Source organism: Carassius auratus, chromosome 46 (assembly GCF_003368295.1).
Source record: "Carassius auratus strain Wakin chromosome 46, ASM336829v1, whole genome shotgun sequence".
NCBI lineage: Eukaryota > Metazoa > Chordata > Actinopteri > Cypriniformes > Cyprinidae > Carassius > Carassius auratus.
The window spans coordinates 13,616,041-13,641,885 of NC_039288.1; the positions used below are offsets into that span (position 1 = coordinate 13,616,041).

At 35.7% G+C, this 25,845-nt stretch overlaps 1 protein-coding gene across 2 annotated transcripts; it reads left to right on the forward strand.

Annotated features, from left to right (window-relative positions):
* Positions 1-1,186: 1,186 nt before the first annotated feature.
* On the forward strand, positions 1,187-25,129 carry LOC113064287 (rho GTPase-activating protein 42). Of its 2 annotated transcripts, XM_026234973.1 has the most exons (25): positions 1,187-1,667; positions 2,204-2,299; positions 4,328-4,389; positions 10,442-10,513; positions 14,557-14,658; positions 14,754-14,864; positions 15,141-15,245; positions 15,476-15,605; positions 15,923-16,023; positions 16,116-16,225; positions 16,375-16,434; positions 17,835-17,913; positions 18,569-18,608; positions 18,766-18,828; positions 19,428-19,502; positions 19,744-19,828; positions 19,905-19,963; positions 20,065-20,170; positions 20,291-20,450; positions 21,495-21,663; positions 21,734-22,129; positions 22,826-22,982; positions 23,067-23,126; positions 23,663-23,742; positions 23,895-25,129. In XM_026234973.1, the coding sequence occupies exons 1-25, from the start codon at positions 1,514-1,516 to the stop codon at positions 23,981-23,983; spliced, it is 2,721 nt and encodes a 906-aa protein (XP_026090758.1). In that variant the 5' UTR covers positions 1,187-1,513; the 3' UTR covers positions 23,984-25,129. The 2 variants fall into 2 exon arrangements, with proteins under 2 accessions (XP_026090758.1, XP_026090759.1); XM_026234974.1 differs by lacking the exon at positions 16,375-16,434 and having other exon boundaries at positions 1,190-1,667.
* The last annotated feature ends 716 nt before the right edge of the window (positions 25,130-25,845 follow it).

The window sequence follows — 25,845 nt, forward strand, 5'->3', positions numbered from 1 at the left end:
GGCTGAACAGAAGACAGAACAGACAGACAGTCAGAAAGAGTTTAAACCTGTTTGTTTCACCAGTGGGTCACTAGATGGTAGTCTTTCCTTTTGGTTTATGGGACAGGGATCCCTAAGGACCTTTTGTTATCTGAATACAAACATATTTTTTGTTCTTCTCCCTCCTTACCCTTTCCTTATTTTTCATGAATGAGTTTTTGTAATTTGATTACAAACTTCTTGTCCTCTGTAAGGTTGTGCCTATCCCAGCATCTCCGGCAATAGAAGTGCTGGCTCAAAAACAAGTACAAATCTAAATTTAAATTGATGCAGTAAACTAATATCACTTTTTACAAGTTGGCCATCATGTAGCCTTATTCTACAGAAAAAATGCATGGGTAGTTTTGAGCGCAGTGCAGTTGTATGCTATTGTATAGTATACCATACCACAGTATATTCAGAATAGAAAATATCTTTTTTTTTATCATTGTAAAAGGAACACAAAACGATATTTAGCAGCTCGTCAATAGCAGAATAACAATAAACATTGTAAACATTGTATATAAAAAAAAGACAATTGTGAAAAGAGAAACATGATGTATAAATGTTTCTCTTATATACAATATAGATCTATACAAACAACATATACAAACAAACAGTATAAACATACAAGACATAATTACAAAATTACAAAGGAATAAATACTGTATAGAATGAAGATAAAAATGCACTACATTAACCACATTTTCTGGCAAATGATCATGATGTGGTAAATGTTTTAAGTAAAATTAATAAAATATTATATATTCAATCAAAAAGTGTAACTTTTAAAATAAATCTTTGTATTTTTGTATGTTTTGTCTTCACTGCTGGATACCACGTATCAAGTGCCAATACCTGTTCTAAATGTAGTATTTTTTGGCGAAACTATAATTACTATGGTACATTTTTGAAAGAGGTGCTATATTGTGTGGTTAGTACATACTGCAGTGTAGTATAGTATACTAAATCCACTATAAACATTAGTGCTTAAAAGTAAAACTTAAAATCTGTCTGGATTGTGGTAATTAAAATAATTACTTCTATAATCAGTTCTATCAAATGTGGCCTGTAATCAATCTTGGTGGGTCCTTTCTCGTGATGACATGTCAAGGTTTCTAACATGTAGGTGTTTTTTGTATTTTTTTGTGTGTGTTCTATAAATCCTACATATTTGTTCACAGAGACATACAACTTGTAGAGTGACCTCGGGAGGGTGTAGTAGGCTCAGTCTGACTCTGATCATGTCCTCGTGTTTGTCTGTAGGTGAGCGGGATCAGACCAGCAGGAGTCACCGCTACACTCGCTCTCTCGCTCTGCTGAAGCTCTCAGTCATTGAGCTGGGAAACAACATGCCGGAAGTGGGGTTTCGGGACACAGGAGTTTCGGGATTCGTAACCGTGGAAAGTTTACTCTATTAAGAAATCTACTTTTCCCGAGGGCTAAAGCTGTTTGTAGGGTTTCTTTCCCCGTTTCATTCATCCGCACTTTTACAATGGGGCTCCCGGCGCTGGAATTCAGTGATTCTTTTCTGGATAGTCCTGACTTCAGAGAGCGACTCAAATGCCACGAAATTGAGCTGGATCGTACTAATAAATTCATCAAGGAACTAATCAAAGATGGGAATATGCTTATCAGTGCGCTTAAAAGTAAGTTACAGGTCGTGTGTCTTTTAAAATATAAGATACATAAGATTTATTGAGGTTTATAAGCGAGAAAGCTCGGTTTTGTTTTGCAATGTATACATATCAGACTATATATATTCAGAGAATCCTGGGATCTGATGTGATATCAGAAAGGAGACTATTCTCTGATAGATACTGTTATCAGTCACTTCACCAGCATGGCTCCTCCTGCCTTTCTCTAGATATGTTGTTTGCTTAGTATTTGGTCTTTGGACTATTACTTGTCATTTTAAACAATATTCTCTTTCAAAATGTTCTCCTTTATTCTCTGCTACAAAGCATTCTGGTAAAAGGCTTATTCAGGCTTTTGTACCAAATTAAATGCAGTGAATGTCTTCCCCAAAAGATCCACAATCTTGTTTTGCACTAATGCTTTAATTGTCTAAGTATTTGAGATGTCATCTCCTTCCTTTTAATCCCTGCTTATATAATGTATAATGAATATGCTCAAATGATAAGGAAGTTCCATCACATAACTCTGTTTGTTGTCTCTTTGACAGTTCTATCTGCAGCTGTGCAGAAATTTTCCCAGTCCCTGCAGGATTTCCAGTTTGAATGCATCGGAGATGCAGAGACAGATGATGAGATTAATATTGGTAAGTGGTTGGCAGATGATCAAGAAGAAAATTATATAAACATTCATGTGATTTTTTTTTTTTTTTGTTAATTATACGATTTCTTACATGGATAGTTGAAATAAAAAGTAGTTTCTGTCAACATTTAATTAGACTTATACAACCCAAAAGAAGTTTTACAGAATGTTGAAGCTGCTCTCATCCATACAATAATAGTAGATGGGGACAAGTAGTCAAGCCCAAAAAAGATGAGTCCATATGACTTTTGAAACCATATTACATTCAATGCATTATTCACTAAAAACCTTGCTTTGTTTTGAAAATTCAGGTTGATCACATTTACTGTATGGAGTAATCAGCTTGGTCATTCAGCTGTAATAACTCTTTTGTCTCACAGAAAGAAAGAAAGTCATACAGTTTGGAATGACAGGAGAGTGTGTAAATAATGGCAGAACATTAATTTGTTGTGTGAACTATCCCTTTAAGCTGTAAATAGTTATGTAATCTGTGAAACAGTCTCTAAAACGCTCATGTCTCCATGTCAGCTTTTTATTTGCAGCTGCCATCCTCAGTCACCCATCAACAGTAACAAACAGTGTCTAATAAAGCTGAGAACTCTGTAGGTTGCCTTAGTACCACAGCCCCATAGTATCAAACACAGCAGTGATGGCTCTTTGTCATACTGAGACAATCGCTGCCTGGCATTTAGAAAACCATGAACCCAAACATCCATCTGCAAGATATGAGAATGTTCCTTTCTGACCCTGGCTCTCTATATTGCTCATAACACTTTTAGATATTTAGACTGCTGAGACTCTTGATTGTTTGCAGTTCAGAGTAGACCTGTTTAATATTAATGACATTTTAATGTTAAAATGTATACAGTTAACCCTTTTATCCTCAAAATGTGCAAAAATCTTTAATAGGGTTATAAGTTTTGGCAATACTGGTTTTGATTGTACCGATTGAAAACTAATTAAGTGGGCAGTAATAATGGCCGTACACTACCACACTTTCTGATCACGCAGAGTTCGTAAGCAAAACAGACTTTTTTCAAAAACAGTAAAATAGAAATTCCCCTAAACTTTTGAAAAGTAGAGTATGTTTGCGATAAATCATAATGCCAGTTGTTTAAACGTGATATCAATATCTCAACAGGGTAAGTATTGTTACACAGATGTCTGACGTGCTTTTCTGCGGATTTGTGGTTCTCCTGCTACACATCATAGCAGATTTGTCTTGCTTTAACATGATTTTTAAATGACCAAGGGTTTATCAGCAGGCCTGAGCTCCTAATAGAAAGTAGTTCTTATCGGATATCTAGATTAGATAAAATTCCCAGAGAATGACAAGAGGGACTGAGAGGTGGGACTCTGCTTATCGCCAAACAGAAGAATGTTGTATATCCCAGGACAGGAAGTGATGTGGCCAAAGCTTACTTTGTTAAGGGAAAACAAAGCACAATCTACGAATCACAACATTGTGTGATTTTAGTTGCATGACATAATATCAGCAGTAGTTTATTTTAGATCACTGTTGTTTTCTCCCACATTTCTGTTTTAAATCTTTTTTTTTTTCTGGTGCTGGTTTTAGCCTGCGTCTGGAATACATTTTAAGTATCATGTTCTGTAAACATCACTTCAAGGCACATTCAGGAGCTAACATTAACAATCACCCTGTCAGAAATGTAATGGATCACTGTAAAACAAGCATTTCAGCTTTTGAAATTATTGATATATATTGATTTTTTTTCTACAACTGACTGTTGCTCACATGCATGGCTCATACAGGAAACATGTTTTATGTTACTTTCACATTTCTACATCTTGAACAAGTGGTCTGCTGTTTCCTGAATACCCCTTTGTGCATTGATCAGTTGTTGGGTGGCCATGGTATTTATTTATTTTTCTGCATAGCTAATATTATACGCAGGTTTTCTGTATTTCCTTTATGCCGGAGGTTAAAAGGGCAAAATCAGATGTGCTGATAGAGTAATTATAGATCCAGAGCTAATAATTCATGATTGGAATTCTTCTTCTCTTATCACAGCCCAGTCATTCAAAGAATTCTCCCAGCTGCTGAACACGGTGGAGGAGGAGAGACGACGACTAGTAAGTTGCTTTGATCTATTTGAATATATTTTAAAATGTAATTTATTCCTGTAATGACAAAGCTGAATTTGCATTAGCTAGTCTTCAGTGCCACATGATCCTTCAGAAATAATTCTAATATGCTGATTTGGTGCTCCGGAAACATTTGTGCTGCTTATTGTTTTAGTAAAAAGCATGATGAATGTTTTCAGGATTGCTTGATGAATAGAAAGTTCAAAAGCACAAAATTTATCTGAAATATATTATTTTGTAACAAGGTTTTACTGTCACTTTTGATCAATTTGATGCATCAAACAAAATAATTAAGTGTCTTTTCCTTTTCCATTAATCAGCTTTTCAGATAATCATTACATGAATGGACTATTCCTCCAAGTTACGTAGGTTTAACATCTCAGTGATGCCATAAACACACTACATGATGTCGTCTAATTAAAAAGCACTACAAACCTCATAAATGAAGTAGCCATAGTGATCGTTTGCTTTCTAGTAGTTGTCTCTCTATTGTTCCTTTTATGTGGTATTGTTCGCACATAGTTAAAGTTTCATAGCACACTTCTAGCCTAGTGGTTCAGCCCCATAAGTGTGTGCTATTGTGAGGGAGAGGTTTTTGTGACTTCCGCAGTCAAGTCGGTGTGTTATGAGAAACAGGCCGTCTACCAAAAACATGCTTTCTGTAGGTCATGACTCTTCGAGGAGGGGAGGTAAACGACATAGATCTGCAAGTGCAGACGATAATGAAATAACACTCATACTGTTTCTCATAAATATCAGTGACAACATCAGTGCCAACAGCGTAGCATCTTCATTGCCATCAGCATCAGTTGCTAATAGGCACTTTTATGGGCATTATGCAAGAGGCAGCTTGTTGCCAGGGAATACTACTGCCGTTCACTGCTGCAGCTGGTGGATCATTAGTCATAGTACAGCAGCGAAAGACCTCACCAGGAAAACAATGCTCCTCTGTGCTTCACTGCTGACCCTACCCACATTTAACAAACATGCAGCTTTCTTTGACACTCAAGAGACACTTTTTTGTACATTTTAATATATAGTTAATTCATGAAACTCTAGATGGCGCTGGCTGAAGGGGTGTTAACATTACTGATGATATTCAGAGAGGAAAATGAGACATGGCATGCTTTCAGAGTTCTCCGAAACCCTCCACCTTCCCCAGCTCCACCTGTTTAGATCTGCCACGGGTTGTTTTATATGCTATTTGTGCAGCAGCAGTATGTCTTAAATACTCACGGCACTGTATCACCATATGCATTGGCAGTAGCAAGTTCCTGTACTTGCTTGCAGCAACAGCAGCAGCAATAATCTATAACTACAGCAATAACCAACAGCAGCAGCGTAGCAGATCTGTTCCACCAAAACCAAATACATCAACATTGTCATATCCATCACAGTGCTAAAATGTTCCAAGAGTTATGATTGAAATGGCAAATATCTTATGCTCACACAGGCTGTATTCATTTGGTCAAAAATACAGTAATAATGTGAAATATTATTACTTTTTTTCTATTAAAATTTTTAAAATGTAATTTATGGTAAAACTGTATTTTCAGCAGTCATTACTGCAGTCTTCAATGTCACATGATCCTTCAGAAATCATTCTATGATATACTGATTCGGTGCTCAAAAATAATATCAGTATTGTTAACCGTTTTGCTGTTTAATATTTTTGTGAAAATGGTGATATATTGTTTTCTAGACACTTTGATGAATAGAAAATTAACAATGTATTTAAGTTTATTTGAAATCGAAAGCTTTTGTAAAATTATAAATGTCGCTGCTGTGACTTTTGATCATTTGAATCCTTTAATAAGTTATTACATAGTTTTTTTTACATATAGCTGCGCTCAGCCATTATTGATATTTAAATTCGTACACAAAATGTTTAAGTGATCTGTTTGAATATTTTTTTTTTCTTCTGAACAAACTTTTTTTTTTTTGTGATAACGTCATGATTCTATTAGTCATCGTTTTATAGATTTAAACTGAAGTCTTGTAAACGCAACCCAAGTTATTAGCTGTAATGGTGTGACTGTGAGACAGTAGCCTCTATTGTAACAAAGACAAACATCTCTATTGTTGGATGTTTAATAAAAAGGCGGAGGTCAAACCTTAGGTCATCCACTCATGACTCTTTGTGTTATTGGCTCATACCTTCAGATGATTGCTTTTCCAGTCTGTAGATCACAACATTGTTTCCTTTCTCAGTGAGAGACCTGAGTAATGCTTCCCTGTGCAAGAAATATTGTATTAGTGAGTCATTCCTGCGCCACATATTCATGTCCTCATTAGATTTCTTAATTAGAAAAATGTATCATTTTCTTTTATTACAATGTCTCAGCGAAGTGAACATATATGGCTGAATTTAAAGAAATCTACTTCAATCAGTCCCATCCCATAGTTCACTGGAAAAAGGAGAGTGGGTCAACAGAGCTGTGCGATGAGCCCCAAGGGAAGAATTACCCAGCAGCCTCCTACAGTTTCTTTACTTCCTGCAGACCGTGGCTGTGTTACACTTACGCTAGAGTCTCACAGGCTCCTGCCCCGGGCCTCTCAGGATGACAAAACACCTCCGTCAAGCTGTGAAAGTCCCTAAGGGCTTTTTCATTCATTGATGCACAATAACAGAGCCCAGGGGTGAATAACTCCCAGTAAATGCATTGCCCTCCCACAGGGTGCAGATGGGAAGTACTCTGTGTTACTGGAGCATGGTGCCGAGACGGTCAGGTCTTAGAGGCTGTGTCTCACGTAACAGTGAATCATTATGTAAACACAACTGTAGTAGTGTTTTATTGAACTTCTGCCATCGTGCTCTGCCAGATTAGTAGACCGTCTCATATCCAGAGGTACTTTCATTTTAGGCGCACTGCCAACATGCTCTGCTTTAAGTGGGAGGCATTTTCCCACATGACGGATCGGACTGATGTTAAAAGTGAGTTTCCTCTCTGACTAAAAAGGGCCATGGGAAGTTTTGACGGGAGAAACTATTGTGCAAGCAGAGCGACTGTCTGCACTCAGCACACTGCTGTATCTGAAGTGCTGAGAGGCCTCTTGCTTTAATGAGACGAGTGCTTGTTATTGACTTCAGTTCAATGTGGGTCAACGACGTGATGCTTTTTTATTCATTCATTTATTTATAAATCCATTAAATATAAACAATTCATAAATGCGTTAACTTGAATACACCTCTCCTATTATCAGTATTCTTTTAAAGATATGCATTAAAAGGTATTTTGATCATTTTGGGGAGATATAAATTGTCAGGGTGTTTCATGGGTGTTTCATGTAAGTAGTTTAATTTACTATTTTATTTAGCGTAAATGCTTCACTGCTTTTATATTTTAAAGCTTTTGTCTGCCAAATTAAAGTCATGTTGTGTGACCAGCATGTAGAAACATAAAACAGGAAGTTATATAATACCCTTCATAGACCCTCATGACTTTGTGTCAAGGTCAATACATTTTTTAACATATCAGATAATTTGACCCTTCTATAACAAGTCAAGGTTAGTTAAGGTTGTGAAATATCATAATGCGACTCCCCTAAAATCTAATGATATTTCTGAATTTATAATTCTTGACATTTTTTAAAACAAACAATGTCTTTTTACATTGGGAAAAAAAATCATTTTAAAACATTTTTGAAAATAATAAAGACACATACGATTATTTGAATGTATTATTTATTTGAAAATGGTATACATTATTTTCAGAACCATACATGAATACAAAGAGTCCATTTCCAAGATCTTGCTAAACGTGTTTTTTTTTCTTTATGGCCACTCTTATATCCCATATGCAGCTCATCTGTCTGATGCTTATAAGCCTGTCATGGATGTTTGTGTAAGGCAAGCTTGTTTGACTTGTTTAAAAAGTAACAAATTAAAGTTCAGCATTTTATGTATATCATATATGCGGAAAACCAAACTGAAATTTGGTATAAATATGCTGTTAGTTTACACTATAGGGAAAGACCACCATGAGCCGAACAGGAAATGCACTCCTATCTTAAAAATGAAGTTGTCACTTACATCCTTTTAAAGCCTATAGAATACATCTGCACATTTATATATCTGTAAGTGCAAATTCCATTAATGTTGATGTGGGTGGATGGAGCCTGTAGAGATGGACGGACAGTGCTGCCACCGGCTGAGCGAAGGCAAGCATGTGGAACTTATTTTGACCAATTCTCCAACGAGACATGAAGTCCTCTGCACTGCGCCTGGGAAAGTGTATAAAAGGAACTAGTGTATGCAACTGTGTTTTTCCATTCGGAGTGCCTACATGAAAATGGTACTAATTATAGCGCCATTATTTTACAGTAAATAAAAGTATTTTCCTTGGATATGTTCATGCACTGTGCCAGCTGTTAACTATTAACAGACTGTGATGTTGATGAGTTCACATATTAAGAAAACCACATTGTTGAATGTGTGTGTGTGTGTGTGTGTGTGTGTATTTTGTTGTTGTTGTTGTTGTTTTTTTATCCTACAGACTGTGAAATTGTTGAACTTTAAATACTTTAACCACTTTTGACAAGCCCCTCCCCCCCAATAATTAAAAGTGGCCAAACTGTCCCACCCCCAATATTTAAAAATTATTGCACTTATCTGCTGCACTCCATTACGCAGCAAACTTGCTAGGATGACAAAAACCTTATTTTCAGCCTGCTCTGCCTCAGCGATCTAACAGCGCTCTTCAATGTCACAATAACTGAGATGGCCAATCAAATCAAAGTAGGCGGGGTTTACCGTTAACAGAAGCAGACCGCGATTTCCAGCGCAAAGCATCAGTTTAACGTTAAAACAAGACAGTGACGTAAGATATGGACGTTTTCAACTCTGCAGTAGGTTACTTTTGTAAAAATATATTTTTTTTACATATTTGTTAAACCTGTCATTATGTCCTGACAGTAGAATATGAGACAGATAATCTGTGAAAAAATCAAGCTCCTCTGGCTCCTCCCAGTGGTCCTATTGCCATTTGCAGAAACTCCATCGCTCCCGGTAAAAAATAACCAATCAGAGCTGCGGTCCGTAACTTTGTTTGCGTTCAAAATGTAGAAAAATTTATATAATAAGCGAGTACACCATGAATCCATTTTCCAAACCTTGTTTTTAGCTGTTCCTGAATCACTAGGGTGCACCTATAATAAGTGTTTATATTCAGACTATTTTAGATTGCTTCTGGGGTACCGCGGCGGAGTAACCCAGTACCTTTGTGATTCTTCATAGACATAAATATTTGTTTATTAATAATGTTTTCAACTCAAAAGTAAATATGCACATAATGTAGTTATTTTAATATATTTTACTGTTATTTATTCTAAGTTTATTAATAAATGAAATCAAACTTACTAATAGACTTTCCCAATCTTATCTGCGTTAAGAAATTTGCGCGTGACGAATCTGAATTTTGGCGGATAATAGCCGATAATAGCTTGCTTGTTGCATGCTATGAATGGATATTTAGTGTTTTTTTTTAAATATATATATATATATATATATATATATATACAACAACCAAATAGTAACTGCAGAGGAATCTGAACCTAACCAAAACAAAGAAAGATGAAGCTAGATACCAGAGTCCAGATCCGCACAGCCTCATAAAGGTGATCCACAGGACGCTCCGTTATCAGCTCAGTGTTTTACATTTATGTGATGAAAAGGACTATTTACACTGACAAAAGATAAGGATAAATTAGCACATTATTTAAAATAAGTAATGATAGTAATGAAAATTCTGTGTTTTTTCACAGGAATAAATTATATTTTAAGGTATATTAAAATATAAAACTGTTATTTTAAATTGCATATATTTGTATATGTCTATGTTGGGTTTTTTATTTTTCAAAAGTTTTATTTCTTTTTTCAACATCACTTCCCTCCTTTTTCCATCCAGACTTTTTATTTGAATGTAGGTTTGTGAAATTCTTGTTTTATTATATAGTTAAAGGTTTTTGATGGAAGATTCATTAGTTTTGGTTTGTCATACCTGACTTTTTGAGGATTTTTGTTGCTTTTTCTATCATTTAGATACAGAACGCTGATGACGTCTTGATCACACCTCTGGAGAAGTTTCGCAAAGAGCAAATCGGAGCGGCCAAAGTAAGTTCTTAAACCCCATTGTAAGTTAAGGTACTACATGTCAGCAGAAAGCCATTTTTACTTCCTATACGGTACAATATATAGGTCTGTGAAACCCTGCAGGAAGGGGGGAAATTGCAAACACCTGTTGAAGACAAGCACAGTCAAATTATGGCCAGATACTGTAATGCCACATTGACCAACATGAAACGGCCTGTGAGCACTGTGCTAGAGGCCACGTTAAAGTTAACGCTTTACTCTTTCTTTTCTGGTGACCTGTGAATGTGACCCCTCCAGCCATATTAGAAGAGTTGGAGCACTGCCTGTTGAGCTCAAGGGTCCAGAGACAAAACTCTTGATGCCTTATTTGGGCGTTTTGGCCCAATGCTCTTAATCGAGTGCTGCGAAGGAACTCGCTCAACTTAGACACAGAGACACGATCGAGCCCAAAGGGAGCAGCAGCCTTGCTGTTCAACGTCCCGCAGATGTGTGCACACATTCAGACCAAAACAGTCACACAGAATCTATTCCCTACTTATGATATGTAAATATTAGGTCAAAATTGGAACAAACAGCTGAATGATAACTGTAAAAATAATAATATTTAGATATTCTAAATATTATAATATTTATTAATATTTCATTTTTTAAGAGTTTTTATTATTTTGGAGGAAGTCTCTCATACTGTATAATTATGTAAAAGGCTGTATTTATTTGAAAAAAATATAGTAATATGAAATTTTACAAATAATAGATTTTCTTTGTATTCGGTACCGATGCAAGTGAAAATCCACGGTTCTCGGTACCAATTTCGGTACCAGAGCAAAACACAAAAATATGCTAAAAAAAGAGAAAAAAAAAACACTTTTTATCACTAAATCAGTGCCATTCTTTATACTTATTTACAATTGTGTTTAAAGTTTTTCTACGAGTAATATAATTATGAAAAACATTAAACAAGTTTCACCCAAATTTAATTTGTCGTTTAATTAAGTAAATTTAAACTAATTTTATTTTTTAGTAAATAAATGGGATTTGCTCTTAAAATTCAAACACGGAAGAAATATTGTGATTTTATTTCTTTAAAATATAAAGTGTTATACATTTTTTCAACAGTAGTAGCAGTATCACATACATTCTACTAAATAAAAGTACAATTTCTAGCACAATGCCTTTATGTAAAAATTAACTTTTATTTTGACGGGTTACCGTGAATACCTTAAAATTGACACTGGCGTTACTCAAATGAAATGGTAAAATGCTTGTGAAGTGACTCAGTTCTGGTGATGTTGTCTATGTATTTATGTCCTCATTGAGACGGCAGATGCTGAAATTACTGCAAGCGTCACGCGCTTCAGTCGATGTAGTAAACAAACCCACACGTCTCTGCCATTCGATCATTCACAAAGAGACGTGCAGAACATGCAGGATTCATATTTCAACCAATTTTTGCAGCTTAACATTTACAGATACTGGTCCATATGGAGATTTGATCTGATTAATTTATGCTAACTTTAATGAATTCCGTCACTGTCCATATTAAAATTTTATTTTCATTTTCATGACTGGATTTTGAGATTCCTTCCGCATTTTCTACTTCCGCTATGCGGAAATCATAGCACTGTTTGCGTCAAGAACCACGTTGACCGGGTACTCGGTACCACTGGTACTTAAACATTTTCCTGGTACCGTGACATTTTCATTTTTTACTACCGGCTTGGAACTGAAGTTGTCTTTTGACAACACTAGTAAATACATATTTTAAAATGTAAAATGAATCCTGGTATAGCAAAGCTAAATTTCCTAGCAGCTGTTACTCCAGTCTTCAGTGTCACACGAGCCTTCGAGTGAGAATGAGAAATCATTCTAATATGCTGATTTGCTTCTCAGGAAACATGTCTTATTATTATCAATAAAGAAAACTTAAGTTGTGATGCTTAATATTTTGTGAAAACCCTGGCAAGATTCAAGATCAAGGGACACATTTACTAACAGCTTGCGCCAACACAAACAATCTTTTGCTGTTAAAGAGCAGGACATATGGTATTTTAAAGTGTCCTAATATTGTCCTGGAGTCCCCTACAACAGGTTGAAAGGCATTTAAGGTCAGAAAACATTATAATTTTCTCAGAATATACATTTAATATTAGAGTTATTTGCCAATGATTATGAAAGGATTTGTTCCAAGCAAGTTCAGAGCAAACCCCTCCCTTCCAGAATCCTACTCTGCTCTGATTGGTCAGCAGGCCAAGCCTGTTGTGATTGGTACAGAGAGGAGTCTTTGAGCCAGTTAGCCAGCTCTACCATTGGCAAAGCACCTTTACATAAAACAATAATATAGTGCTTCAAACTGTTCTTAGAATAATGACATAAAAAAACAAAAACACTTTTTAAATTTAATTTGCACTTGGTAGGTTTGGTTGGACATTACGGAAATGATCCAGTAACAGTGTTGGGAAAAGTTACTTTTAAATTAAATTTAAAAATTAAATTAAATTTATGCATTTAGCAGACGCTTCTATCCAAAGCGACTTACAGTGCATTCAGGCTATAATTACTTTTAATTACTTTTTATGGAAAGTAATATTTTGCATTACTTTTTAAATCTGGACCAGGCTTGCATGTTTTGTTTTTTTTGTGTTTTTTTTTGGCAAATATAAAAGCCTTTTCACACCAGAAGTGATATGAATAGGCCTCTGGCTAAGGGGAAAGTAAATTTATGTCTGTGCAGTAGGGGTGTAAGAAAATATCAGTACACGTGAGTATGCGCATTTACAGTAGATCAGCAGCAGAACTTTCCACTCCCATCTGCACTTTTATGGGATTGTGCTCTCATGCTGATTTGAGATTCTCATTGGTGCATTGTTTAGTAAATCTGGCAAAAGATTCTTTGATGAGTAAAAAAGTTCAAAAGAACTTGTCTAAATTTTTATTTTATTTTTATAAAGATCTACTTAAAAAAAGAAGGTTTGGCTACCTCTGCCATGATACTTCTGGAAGGGTTTCTTTCATGCAAAGATAATATTTTTCTTAAAAATTCCCTAATACATGTCTTTTTAAAAACTTTGAACAGAAAGCATACATTCCTAGAGTGAATGATGTCATTGCTAGCCAACAGATGGGCTTAGAAACTGGACTAAGCATGTCAAAAATGAGATTCCTTCAGTTTGTTGTTTGGCAATCCAGTCTGTGGTTTAGACTGCGTGTCCATTAAAGGGTCATGGGAAAGGTTGGGCTGATGTCAAACAGGGAAAAACAAACATCTCCAAACTGGTTTCAGTTCCAGTCTCAAAAAAAAAAAAAAAAAAAAGAGAGAGATTCTCATTGCAACGGCATGTAAGCACTAGGCCTAATGTGAATAGGTGTTATCATTGTGGGGACAGGAAGTGTGTGTTGAGGGGAGGAGGGCTTGTCTACTGTAAACAACTTTACTGAGCCTCGGTTAGAGCCATAGGATTGAAAACACACGCTGTGTTTGTTGTTGTTTTATCTGTGGTTACACTGGGTACTCAGAATCATCTGCTTTATCACACTCATCACTGATCAGTGATCATACCTCAGTGACTAAGGAAGTGTGTGTCCTGAAGTGACACTTTACTCCTGCTCAGCTGAGCTTTGTGTCACTCATTTAGTTCCTTGTTCTCTGTATTTGCTGGTTCATACTATATTGACATATTATCCACAATAAATAGTTATAGTCAAAATATGATAAATATATTATATAATGTATATTATATTATCTTAGATTATATAATTTATTATTTTGTAATGAATGTATATAATGAAAAATGTCCTTTTGAATTTGGCGGAAATCTGTAGGCCAGGCTTTCAGCAGAATATTAAATGTAAACTAAGTGTCAGTTGAAGTCAATGTGAGTCTGCCATCTTCTGGTTATTAGATTTCAGAATTAGTTTTTGGAATATTGAATGAAAATGGTGTTTGTTTACAAGTGCAAGGTTTTGTATAACATCTCATCTCAGCAAAAAGCATTTATCTTGATTATTATAGTGCAGGAATTCCAACTCATATCACCTTTTTTTCTTTCTTTTTTTTTTTCTCGAAGGAGGGGAAGAAGAAATTTGACAAGGAGACAGAGAAGTATTACACAATTTTGGAGAAGCACTTAAGCCTGTCTTCAAGGAAGAAAGAGTCACTCTTGCAGGAGGTAACTTGAATGTTCATTTATTGACATAAAATATCCAAAGCACACAGAATATAACATCAGTTTTGAATTCCCCTCACTGAGTGCTTTGATTATAGGCAGACACCCAGATAAATAAGGAAAGACAGGTTTTCTATGACGCCTCCCTGGAATACGTTTTCAAAATCCAAGAAGTGCAAGAAAGGAAAAAGTTTGAGTTTGTAGAGCCGGTAAGACGCACCTATTTCCATTTCTGCAGTGCTGTGAATGCAGCTTTTGTTTGGGGAGATGAGAAATATGAAGAAGACTTCCTGTTACTGAGGGGAAATTGCTACACTGATTTTTAATCTATTACATCTTGTAACATCAGCAGTGGAGCACATGCCTATTAAAAAGAAAATGATGATAATAGCCACATCCTGCATCTCTGTCAAACCTCTGAATATACTGCATGATTGTGAGTGTTATTGCCTTTAAACAACTGATCAAACTGTCTTTTTTTGCAGCTGCTGGCCTTCCTCCAGGGATTATTCACCTTTTACCACGAAGGTTATGAACTGGCACATGAGTTGGAGCCATACAAGCAACAGCTGCAGTTCAACTTGCAGAATGTAAGAGCCTTTGGACATAATGGCTTGTCAATAAGCCACCAAAGGCATTATGTTTGTATAAAGGCTGCTGTGTATTGCTAAACATGGCATAACATTTTGATTGTGTGAATTGTAAGCTGTTTAATAGAATATCCAGTTTTTATTGCTGCATGTTGAAGGAATTTTACTTTGGAGTCCAGTGATGACCCTCTTAGAACCAATAGACTGTTGTTTTGATGTTCCCTCTGAAGACAAGAAATAATTTCGAAAGTACAAGACAGGAAGTTGAGAATTTGATGAGAAGGATAAGGTCTGCAGAGCAGGACTTTAAAGCCCCAGGACAGTGGACCATGGAGGGCTTCCTCTATGTGCAGGAGAAGCGTGAGTCATAACTAATAATACAGTCATATACTAATATTGTTTAAATTAAGAAATAAATGTATAGTTTTTAAATATTAAAATATTTAGAATATTATTTAAATGTAATTTATTTCTGTGATGGCAAAGCTGAATTTTCAGCAGCCATTACTCCATTCTTCAGTGACCTTAATTTAATAAAAAAAAAAAAAAATGACACCAAATAGCTGAGTACATTTAGAATAACGATTTTGAAATAAATGTATAATATACATTTATAAATTATTGTTCACTGGAACAATTCATATGCACTAATGATGATCACCTGTGTTCTGTTGAAGGACCCTTGGGGTGCACGTGGAGTCGACATTATTGCACGTACGAGAAAGGGACCAAAATGTTTACGATGTGCAACTCTGAATTCAAATCTGGAGGCAAACAGGTATTAAATGTTAAGCATTTAAATGCTGTTAGCTTAATTTCTTATTCCCATATTAAGATATCTTTTGTTTTGTGTCGTTTTGTATTGTCCAGAATGGACTGATCATGAGCCCCCCTGAGATGTTTAAGCTGAAGTCCTGCATCAGACGGAGGACTGACTCTATTGACAAGCGATTCTGCTTTGACATTGAGGTGGTGGAAAGGTGTGTTCATGTAACGGCACGCATGAAATTGAGAGAAATTTGAGAGCTGCAGGAGACGAGAGTTACGTTGTGTTTAGTTCTATCTTTAGTCTGTCATTTTCAATACTCTCCTTTCTTCCATTTCTTCTTTTCTCTCCTCATAACTGAAGAGGTAACCCCTGTGAAGGGCTTCTGTTCAGTTATCTGCAATGTTTCTATAAAGTCCATCAGTATGTTGCACTTTTATCTTAAACTGCTGCCGTGTTCTAATAATAATCAAATCGCTTTTAATAAAAACAAGCTTCCTTCCCCTGAATGAGGAGTACTTTTTTAATGCTATATAACAATGCTCTAAAATAGTCAAACATTTTTTTTTAGACATTTTGCTTTTTTTTCTATAACTATTTACAAAAACAAACCTGATTTCAATTTAGACATGTTGTTCAATAAGTTATCCCCTTATTTAGACATAACCAGTGGATCAGTCTTTTTTACTGATTCATTTAAAATCATTGAAAATATACTAACCTGAATCTATCCAAGAGGTAAATAAGGTTGTTTGTTTTTAAATACGTTTGAGCATTACATCACTTGCTCACCAACGGATCACCTGCAGTGAATGGGTGCCATCAGAATGAGAGTTTAAACAGTTGATAAAAACATCACAATAATCCACATGACTCCAGTCCATCAACTTGTGAAGTGAAAAGCTGCATGTTTGTAATAAATCAATGAAGATGCTTTTAACTTCAAACAGTTGCTTCAAGTCCTATACATAATATTGCTTTCTCCAGTGAAGCCATCACGTCTGAACAAGAAGAGAGATATGCACAGCATATCAAGCTTAAACAAATGAGTCCCAAACAGTTCGAAACAAATATGTTGTTGGATTTTGGAGGGGATGGACTTTCCACTGGAGGAACTGTTGTTATTAAGGACAGATTTATAGTTTGGCCAGAAGTGATGGTTTAAAGTTAAAACTTCTTAATGATAGATTTGTTTCTTACAAACACACAGCTTTTCACTTCATAAGACATTTATTGATGGACTGGAGTCATGTAGATTACTTGTGTATAATTGTGATGGTTTTATCAGCTGTTTGGACTCTCATTCTGATGGCACCCATTCACTGCAAAAGACAAACTCATCTTGGATAACATGAGGGGGTAGTACATTTAAAAAAAATTTTTGGGTGAACTATTCCTTTTAAAAGAACCAGTTCATTAGTTATTCATATCATAATTTTAGTATGACTGGTTTTGGGTACAGCTAGTGTTGATGACACAAAAGAGAGGCGAGTGTTTGTTTCATTCTGTGGTGTCTGGCCCTTTAAATCATGCCATTCATTCAGTCTCCAACCTCGCAACTCAGGGAAAATATGATTTCTTATGCCGTGGTGGAGTTGGTGACTTACAGTGAAGGAAAAACTGCTGCATAATACCGCTTGCATTAAACCTTTTTCCTTTTTGCTACACTGCAGCATATGGATTTGGTTTGCAGACTTTGGAAACATCTTATGCGTGTTTTAAAAAATCCTGGTTTGAAACGGATAAATAAAAGAAACAAAGCACAAAATTCTGCCAGCTTGCACTAATAGTTGAAAGTTAACATTTATCAGTGTGTCCCACAGACATGGTATCATCACCCTTCAGGCTCTCTCTGACTCCAACAGACGACTGTGGATGGAGGCCATGGATGGAAAAGAGCCGGTAAGAGCAACCACCCAGCCTAAATGAGACTCTGCTCTCGGGTTGATTAACAGGTGTCGCTTCATAGTACAAGAACTTTGACTTCTTGGAATAATGATAAGAAAAGTGTAAAATAAAAGTGGGCAGTCTTTTTTCTTGGCTCAACCAATGGCACAAGTAGAGAGTATCTGTTTGGCTGAGCAATGACAGATAGGGAAACCCAGTCTTTATTTTTGCACTTTAATGAGGTTTTCTTTATTTTTTTAGACCACTTTAGACTCACTTTTAGCATTTTAGACTTGTTATTGCTATTATACACTCTCATTGAACTCCAGGCAGTGGATCGTGTACAGATGGACAGGAAAAAGATGACAGCTGAGAATTGACACTTCGCTAATGACTTTTTTTGGACTCACATGTCAGCTTTAGTTGATTGGCTTCAACTCAATTGATCCTCATAACACTTTTTTATTTAGCTGAGTTTATGGTCTCTTATATACAAAGGATTATTAGTCCATGTATGCTTATATTGTGAAACTATAAATTGTATTTTGTATATTGGTTCCTTTAAATAATTTTCTGTGAAGAGATATGGATTATGCAATAAAATGCATAAATATTTGTTTAAATGGCATTTATCTTTAGCTTGTTATAAACGCATGCTGATTTCTTCTAGATTTATACTCTTCCATCACTTCTGAGCAAGAAAGAAGAAAGTAAGTTAATTCCTCGTATCTATTTGATTGTCATTTATGTGTATATACAGTGAGACGAACTGTTTCACCATGTGCATGCTAATTCATAAGAATAATCAAAAATAGTTCACCTGAATTGGCCTCAAATTTATAACCGATAAATGCTCTGTGTCTACAGCATTCCTAAATGAAGCAGGCTTTAATTTTGTAAGGAAGTGTATAGAGCTTGTGGAAACAAGAGGTGAGTCTGCTTTTATCTTCCCCTTTTTTCATGCAGTATATGACGTATCATGTGCATTTATGTTTATACTTCCATTCAAAAGTTTAGAGTCAGTAAGATAGTGAGAAATTTAAGAAAGATACTTTTATTCAACAAAGACACAACTGACCAAAAGTGACAGTAAAGGCTTTTATTATTTTAGAAAAACAATATTTTTTACATTTTCTTTTAATCACTGGAGTAATGGCTGTTGAAAATTCAACATTCCTATCACGGGAATAAATAACATTTTAAAATATGTTCAAATAGAAAACCACTTTTTTAAATTGTACTAATATTTCAAAATATTGCTGTTGCTGTTTGATCAAATAAATGCAGTCTTAATGAGTCTCAAAAAAATAACATCTTACTAACCTAAACCTGTGTATTTAGATATTACATAAATTTTTATATATATATATACTTATAAGATTAAGTTATTTAAAATATGGTCATGCAGAATAATAAGGCGTAAGTACTAATAAACAGCAAATATGCTAGTAAAATGCATCCTAATAAACAATTAGTTAAAGGTGAAAACTGGTCCGTAAAATTGTTATCAAATTGTCTTTTTCTTTTAGGCATTAACACAATGGGGCTGTACAGAATAGGTGGAGTTAACTCCAAAGTCCAGCGACTGATGACCTCAGTATTTGGTACAGTAATCTTAAAGAGATAATTCACCCAAAAATGGATGATTTATTCCTTTAACTTTTTTTTTTCTTACAGAAACCTGGCTCATTTCTATACATAAGACTTTAACATAGTACAATTTTATTGTGTTGTATAAAAAATAATAGTTTGTCTGTTAGAAATACACAATATTTACACTAACCTTAACCAGATGTGTGTTTGAAGCTAAAATCCATTTAACACACGTTCATCTGACCCTTCCAGCGGCCAAAGCTCCTGCAGATATGGACCTTGACCCAGACACCTGGGATAACAAGACCATCACCAGCGGCTTGAAGAATTACATCAGGTTTATAAATAATCCCCATAAGCTTTCATTTCTTAAAATGGCATGGATAAACAGTAAGTCATTCTGTTCCCCGCAGGTGTCTGGCAGAACCCCTCATGACCTACAGACTCCACAAAGACTTCATCATGGCAGTCAGTGAGTTCTGGCATGTTCTTTGGACTTTTAACTCTTCATCACGGCCGTCTGTGAGTTGCTTATTTAATAACTGGATGCCTTTTGGTTTATTTGTTTCCTAGAGTCTGATGATCAGAACTACAGGGTCTGTGCTGTTCACGCCCTCGTCCACAAGCTCCCCGAGAAGAATAAAGAGATGCTGGATATTCTGATCAAACATCTGCATGTGTACGTCACTCTGGTTCTTGAAATAGAAATGGCACATGTAGTTCGCGTGTGCACTTCAAATTCCACAAGGTGGTGCCAACCAAGGTGTTTGTGAAACGATTTTTCTGCTGACTTTGACAGGGTTTCCACACATAGTCAGAAGAATCTGATGACCGTGTCTAACCTGGGTGTGATTTTTGGCCCAACACTCATGCGCTCTCAAGAAGAGACAGTTGCTGCCATGATGAACATCAAGTTTCAGAATATTGTGGTGGAGATCCTCATAGAAAACTACGACAAGGTGATTAAGCAAGCAGTGATCTTTTAATAGAAAGTATGCCAATAGAGGAACAAATGATCAAATAAAGCATGAAAATTGCTTCTGAATCCCCATACAAGGCTTTTCAAAAGGGATGTACCAATATTAAAATAAAATAATCAATAAATGGACAATTTTGTTTAAAACGATTAAATTAAACAAATACTAAAATCAATGCTATATGCTGTAAGTCAATTTAGGTATCGGAATATTATAACGGACAGCATCAGATATTCGTTTTTGAGATTAGCTAAATATTACATTTAAGTGTTACTATATTCTAGCTGTTTTTTCTTTAAGTGAGCATTAGATGCTAGCAGAGGTAAAGATGAATAGATGAACACATAAAAACAAAACAAAGAATAAAATAAATCATAAGGTAAAATAAATATTGAAACATTTGTTTTAAGAGGAATGAATACAGCAAGTACCATTGAATTGATCAAAAGTGACAGCAAAGGTAATTTATAATGTAATGTAAAAGATTTATATTTCAAATAATTGCTGTTCTTTTGAACTTTATAATCATTAAAGAATCCTGTAAAAAAAAAAAAAAAAGTATCAGCTTCCACAAAAACATTAATCAGCATTAACATTGATAATAAAAAGTAATATTTCTTGAGCACCAAAGTAGCATTATTAGGATGATTTCTGATAGGATCATCTAAAAAACACAAATGGCTGCTGAGAATTCACCTTTGCTATCATAGGAATCATTAACACTTCAAAATAAATTTACCATTGTTTTAAATTGTAATAATATTTCACAATACTGACTGAAACAATAAACCCAGTCTTAATGAGCAAAGGGGACTTCTTATAAAAACATAAAAATCTTACCCACTCCAAAATTTTGAACAATAGTGTATGTCTAGAGAAAACCAACATGTTACAGATAGATTGTGCATCCCAACTTTTTTACTCCAAATATCTGTCTTTATTCAGTTTTGTTCATCTAATTCTTAATCTAATGTTCTTTGGTTGGATCAAATTCATGCTCTGTACCTTTTTGTCTTCTTTTCTTAGATATTTCATCAAGCTCCAGACCCTAACATCCCTCTGCCGCAGCCTCAGTCTCACTCTCAGTCTCGTGCCAGTGCCAGTGCACGCCGGAGCAAAGCCATCTGCCTGTCCTCAAGGTCCCGCAAATCCAGAGGCCTGTACCCTCCCACCCTGTGTCTGGCTGATGCTGACAGTGAGTGTCTCCAAATACAGACATTAGTCCCTCTATCAGAGTACCAACCCTAACCCCTTCTCTCCATCAGGTGACACGTTCAGCAGCAGTCCGAGTAGCACTCCTATGGGCAGTATGGAGTCTCTCTCGTCTCACTCTTCAGAGCAGAACAGCTGCTCTAAGACGGGCTCCCCTTCACGTACCAAACACAAGGCATCAGGGAGTCTGTGCTGGACCACTCCATCTCCCTCCTCCAACGGGCCCAAAAGCCCGGCTTGCACCACCAGCCCCGATTCCAGCTCCAAAGAGGACGCCAACAAGACTGATGGAGAATGGGAAGAAGCGCTGAGCACAAGTCCAGGTGATCGAAGCTCTCAAGCTTCAGAGCTCCTCCAGACGACCCCAGGAGAGACACTGGAGGATCGTGTGGAAGAACCACACAGTCTGTCCACCTGCTCCTCTCTCACTTCACTCCACATTTCTGAAGGTTAGAACAAATACGTTTCCCTGCATTTTCGCACAATGTACGGGCATCCCAATGCGCAAATATTTGAAGAAAGTGATCAACGTGACTTATCCACTTTTTCCTAAGCCCCAAGATAGTTTGTGTGAATTATAGGTGTAACTTCCATTACACTGTAAACAATCACCGAAAGATTTACTAAAAATACGGGGTACAATGAGGTTATTCTCCCTTACTCTTCAACCATCAATCATTAGTGTATATAACAATCCAAGTTTCCCTTTATGAATGACTAGTATAGACTGCTGCCACCTGCTGGTGAAGACGCTTAGTTTCTCTAATGCAGGCACATAGCATACATGCTAATTGACCATTAGCTGTAGTCTCTGCAATGTGTTCAAGCACAACTTTTGAGACCAGATGAATGCAAGGTGAGGTGACAACACCGGCCCTAGTTCTTTGATGTCAGTTTGATGTCATGATGGTGTCACCCAGCACAAAATCCTGCATTTTATCCACTAGCCATCCACAAAATTAACAATTACAGCTATGCATTTAGTAGATGCTTTTATCCAAAAGGATGAACAATAGAGGACCATAAGCAAGTCATTACAGACTACAGACCGCATGTGCAAATAAACAACGGCATCAGCAGAACTCATTCTTCCTGCAGTTTTGCACTGAATTTCTGGCCATCTGTAATGTGTGTTTTACGCTCAGGTTTCAGAAGCTGTCATGGCTCTATTCAGAGCCTGGCGTCACGCGGTCAGAGAGACAGTCTCAAGTCCCTCCATCTGCCAGAGCTTCCTCCTAAAGAGACGGTGAGAAACAGAGCTGACTCCTCAGCCAGCAATGGCTACCAGAGACCGGGATCTGTGTAAGCAAGAACCTTCTTACTGATCTTATCATGTAAAATCAGTTTGTTCATGTATCAACTGCGGCATGCTTTTTCTTCCCCCAGTGTGGCCTCCCGGGCAGCAATCTTTGAGAGTCCTGTGATTTCCCAGCAAACAACGGGAAGGTATTGAGTCAGACTAAGAGGATTATTACATTTGATTTATTCTTATTACTTATTTCCATATATGGAATCTTCACATTTTTTTCACAATGGCAAGCTGAGAAAGACAATACAGTTGATATCAAATTTCACTTATGTTCAAAGGTCAATGTTCAAATGTTTGGGTCGATAAAAGTTCAAAAAATGTTTTTGTATTTGTTTGACCAAAAATACAGTAGTATCAGTAATATTGAAAGTGTTATGGTAGTTTTGAATTACTTTGTTTGATAAATAGAAAGTTTAAAATAACTGCATTTATTTAAATTAGAAGTGTGTTGTAACCTTATAAAAGTTTTTATTTACACTGAATAAAATTATAATTATGTTCTTAAAAAAAACTTCCGTTTAGTTCAGGTGTTGTTGGTGGTTGTTGTTTTGTGCATTTAACCCTACATTTTTTTTTTGTAAATTAATAAAATTGTTAAATTAATAAAATGTTGTCAGTGATATTAGCAGGTTTCCGCAGTTGTCCTGTCTCTAACTCTCTGATGTTTTCACAGAGATGCTAAAGCCTTGTTTTCCTGTAAGGCAGAGCACAGTCATGAGCTGAGCTTTCCTCAGGGAGCACACTTCTCCAACGGTAACCACACATTCTCTTTAAAACTGCATGCAGTTTGAACAGTACTTTACTTTTAGATGGAAGCACAGAAACATGAAAGGTTGTGTAGAATGTTGTGTACTCCGTTCTGCTGTATTTGACTCTTTATACTGTTTGTCTTTATGTTCATGCAGTGTACCCCTCAATTGAACCTGGCTGGCTCCAAGCAACATATGATGGCAAAACCGGACTCATCCCAGAGAATTATGTGGAATTCTTCTGATGGGGCCAGAACAGGCAAAAGCAAAGTCCATGGTATCCATGGTATTCATTTCTGCCAAAAATTTATCATTTTATATGTACATTTCTGTCTTTAATGGATGTAAATAGTTTTTGCTTGATATAATAAACCAGATCATTTACTGTTGTATATGATAAAGTTTATTCAGGATGTAAATATCACCTTTGTCCTAAATGCATTTGAGATTTTATTACCATCTAGGTACATGCAATTGACTGTATTAACACATTTCTGTTTTTATATGTGGCCCAACATGATGTGCTCTGATATTTAATTAAAACTGTAGATCATTGTTGTGGTACGGCTCTGAAGGAAACTATGGATTTGTATTATATAGAGGCAGACTTATACCTGTATGCATTAATTAGTAACCATTATGAAGTAGCAGAAGATAATGTATTTGCCAATGTGACATTTGTGAAATTCTTGGAAGTATGTTTATTGACTTTCTTTTCAGTGATGCCAAAAGGCGAATCATGTTTGGTAGATGCAGGTCATCTTTCATTTCAGTAAGTGCTGAGTCTTTTTGGTGAAATCATTTCAAAATGAGTTAGCACTTATTACTTTTCCATACAATTTCAAAAGGTTAGATAGAAAATTGGTATCTTTTAGTTATGACTGTTTTTTTTTTTAATAAGAATCTTTTTGTGTACTGAACATTTTTCTTCTAAATTGAAACAAAATACATCTTGAATGACTTTATATAAGCCAAAAATGTCTTATATACTGCAAACTGTTTTGATTATACTAATGTACTGTCAGTTTTGTGGCGTTTTGTAAAACGATGTAACTAAAAGTGTTCTTTAGATATTTCAGCTTATACTGAATGTATTTGTTGAGTGTAATATAGTGCATTTTTTTTCTTAATGAAGTACAATCAAAAACGAGAAAATACTTCTAACAGTGTTAAAGTTTGTCTTAGTTGCAATTAGTTCTAGTTTGTACTCACAAAAAATGCTGTTGTTCAAGTAATGGTTCTGCTGTATTTTATTTTACACTGGTTTAGCCTTTCTGTTTGTTGAAATGAAAAAGTATACAGATTATAATACTTATTATTAACATCATTTACAAAGTAATTTAATGTTTGTTTGTTTTTTTAAACTATTAAAATGGCAGTTTATTTACTGATTGGGTTCCTTTGGTTGTTTTTTGACCTGTTTTCATCTATCTATCTATCTATCTATCTATCTATCTATCTATCTATCTCTCAGTTTTTGTGATTATGCATTATTATCGTCTTTGCCACTTGAGTTCAAGCATAAAAGGTTTTCGATCGAATATTAAGCCTGCTTTACATTCTATATAGACACGTCACATTATATGCCATGACAGAACATGAAATGTGACAATGTGACAAAACTTCCACATTTAGCAATTTGAAAACATTACTTCACTTTGCCTTTGAACTGTACAATACATTATGTACACTTGTGACTAAATGTGTAAGCAGTCAGTCATAAAGCATGACACACACACACACAATGTTGTTGACAAGCAGTATCTTCCCCTTTGTCATCTAAATGGATTTTTTGCTTCTACTTTGGATGACTATGAGGTTCTTATATCTGACATCATCATGTTAGGGAACTTTAACATCAATACTTGAAAGTCCATGGTTGACCAGCGAAGTGATTTCCAGAACTACAGTTTCATGACTGTAATAGACACTGCAACATGTGAACAGCAAGAGGCCAAAGATTAACCTATCAGGTACATAAAATTATGTATTAACTTTAAACAAAAAAAACAAAACAAAAAATCTTCCCAGGATTTAATGACAAGCTTATTTTTTTAGACTTGGACAGGTTCGATCAAAAGGCTTATTTGTCAACTCTGTAGCATGT

Coding starts and splice junctions, on each gene's coding strand:
- LOC113064287 (XM_026234973.1), top strand. CDS start 1,514: ATGGGGCTCCCGGCGCTGGAATTCAGTGATTCTTTTCTGGATAGTCCT. Junction 14,865..15,140: donor AGTTTGAGTTTGTAGAGCCG/GTAAGACGCACC, acceptor CTTTTTTTGCAG/CTGCTGGCCTTCCTCCAGGG. Junction 15,246..15,475: donor TGCAGTTCAACTTGCAGAAT/GTAAGAGCCTTT, acceptor TTCCCTCTGAAG/ACAAGAAATAATTTCGAAAG.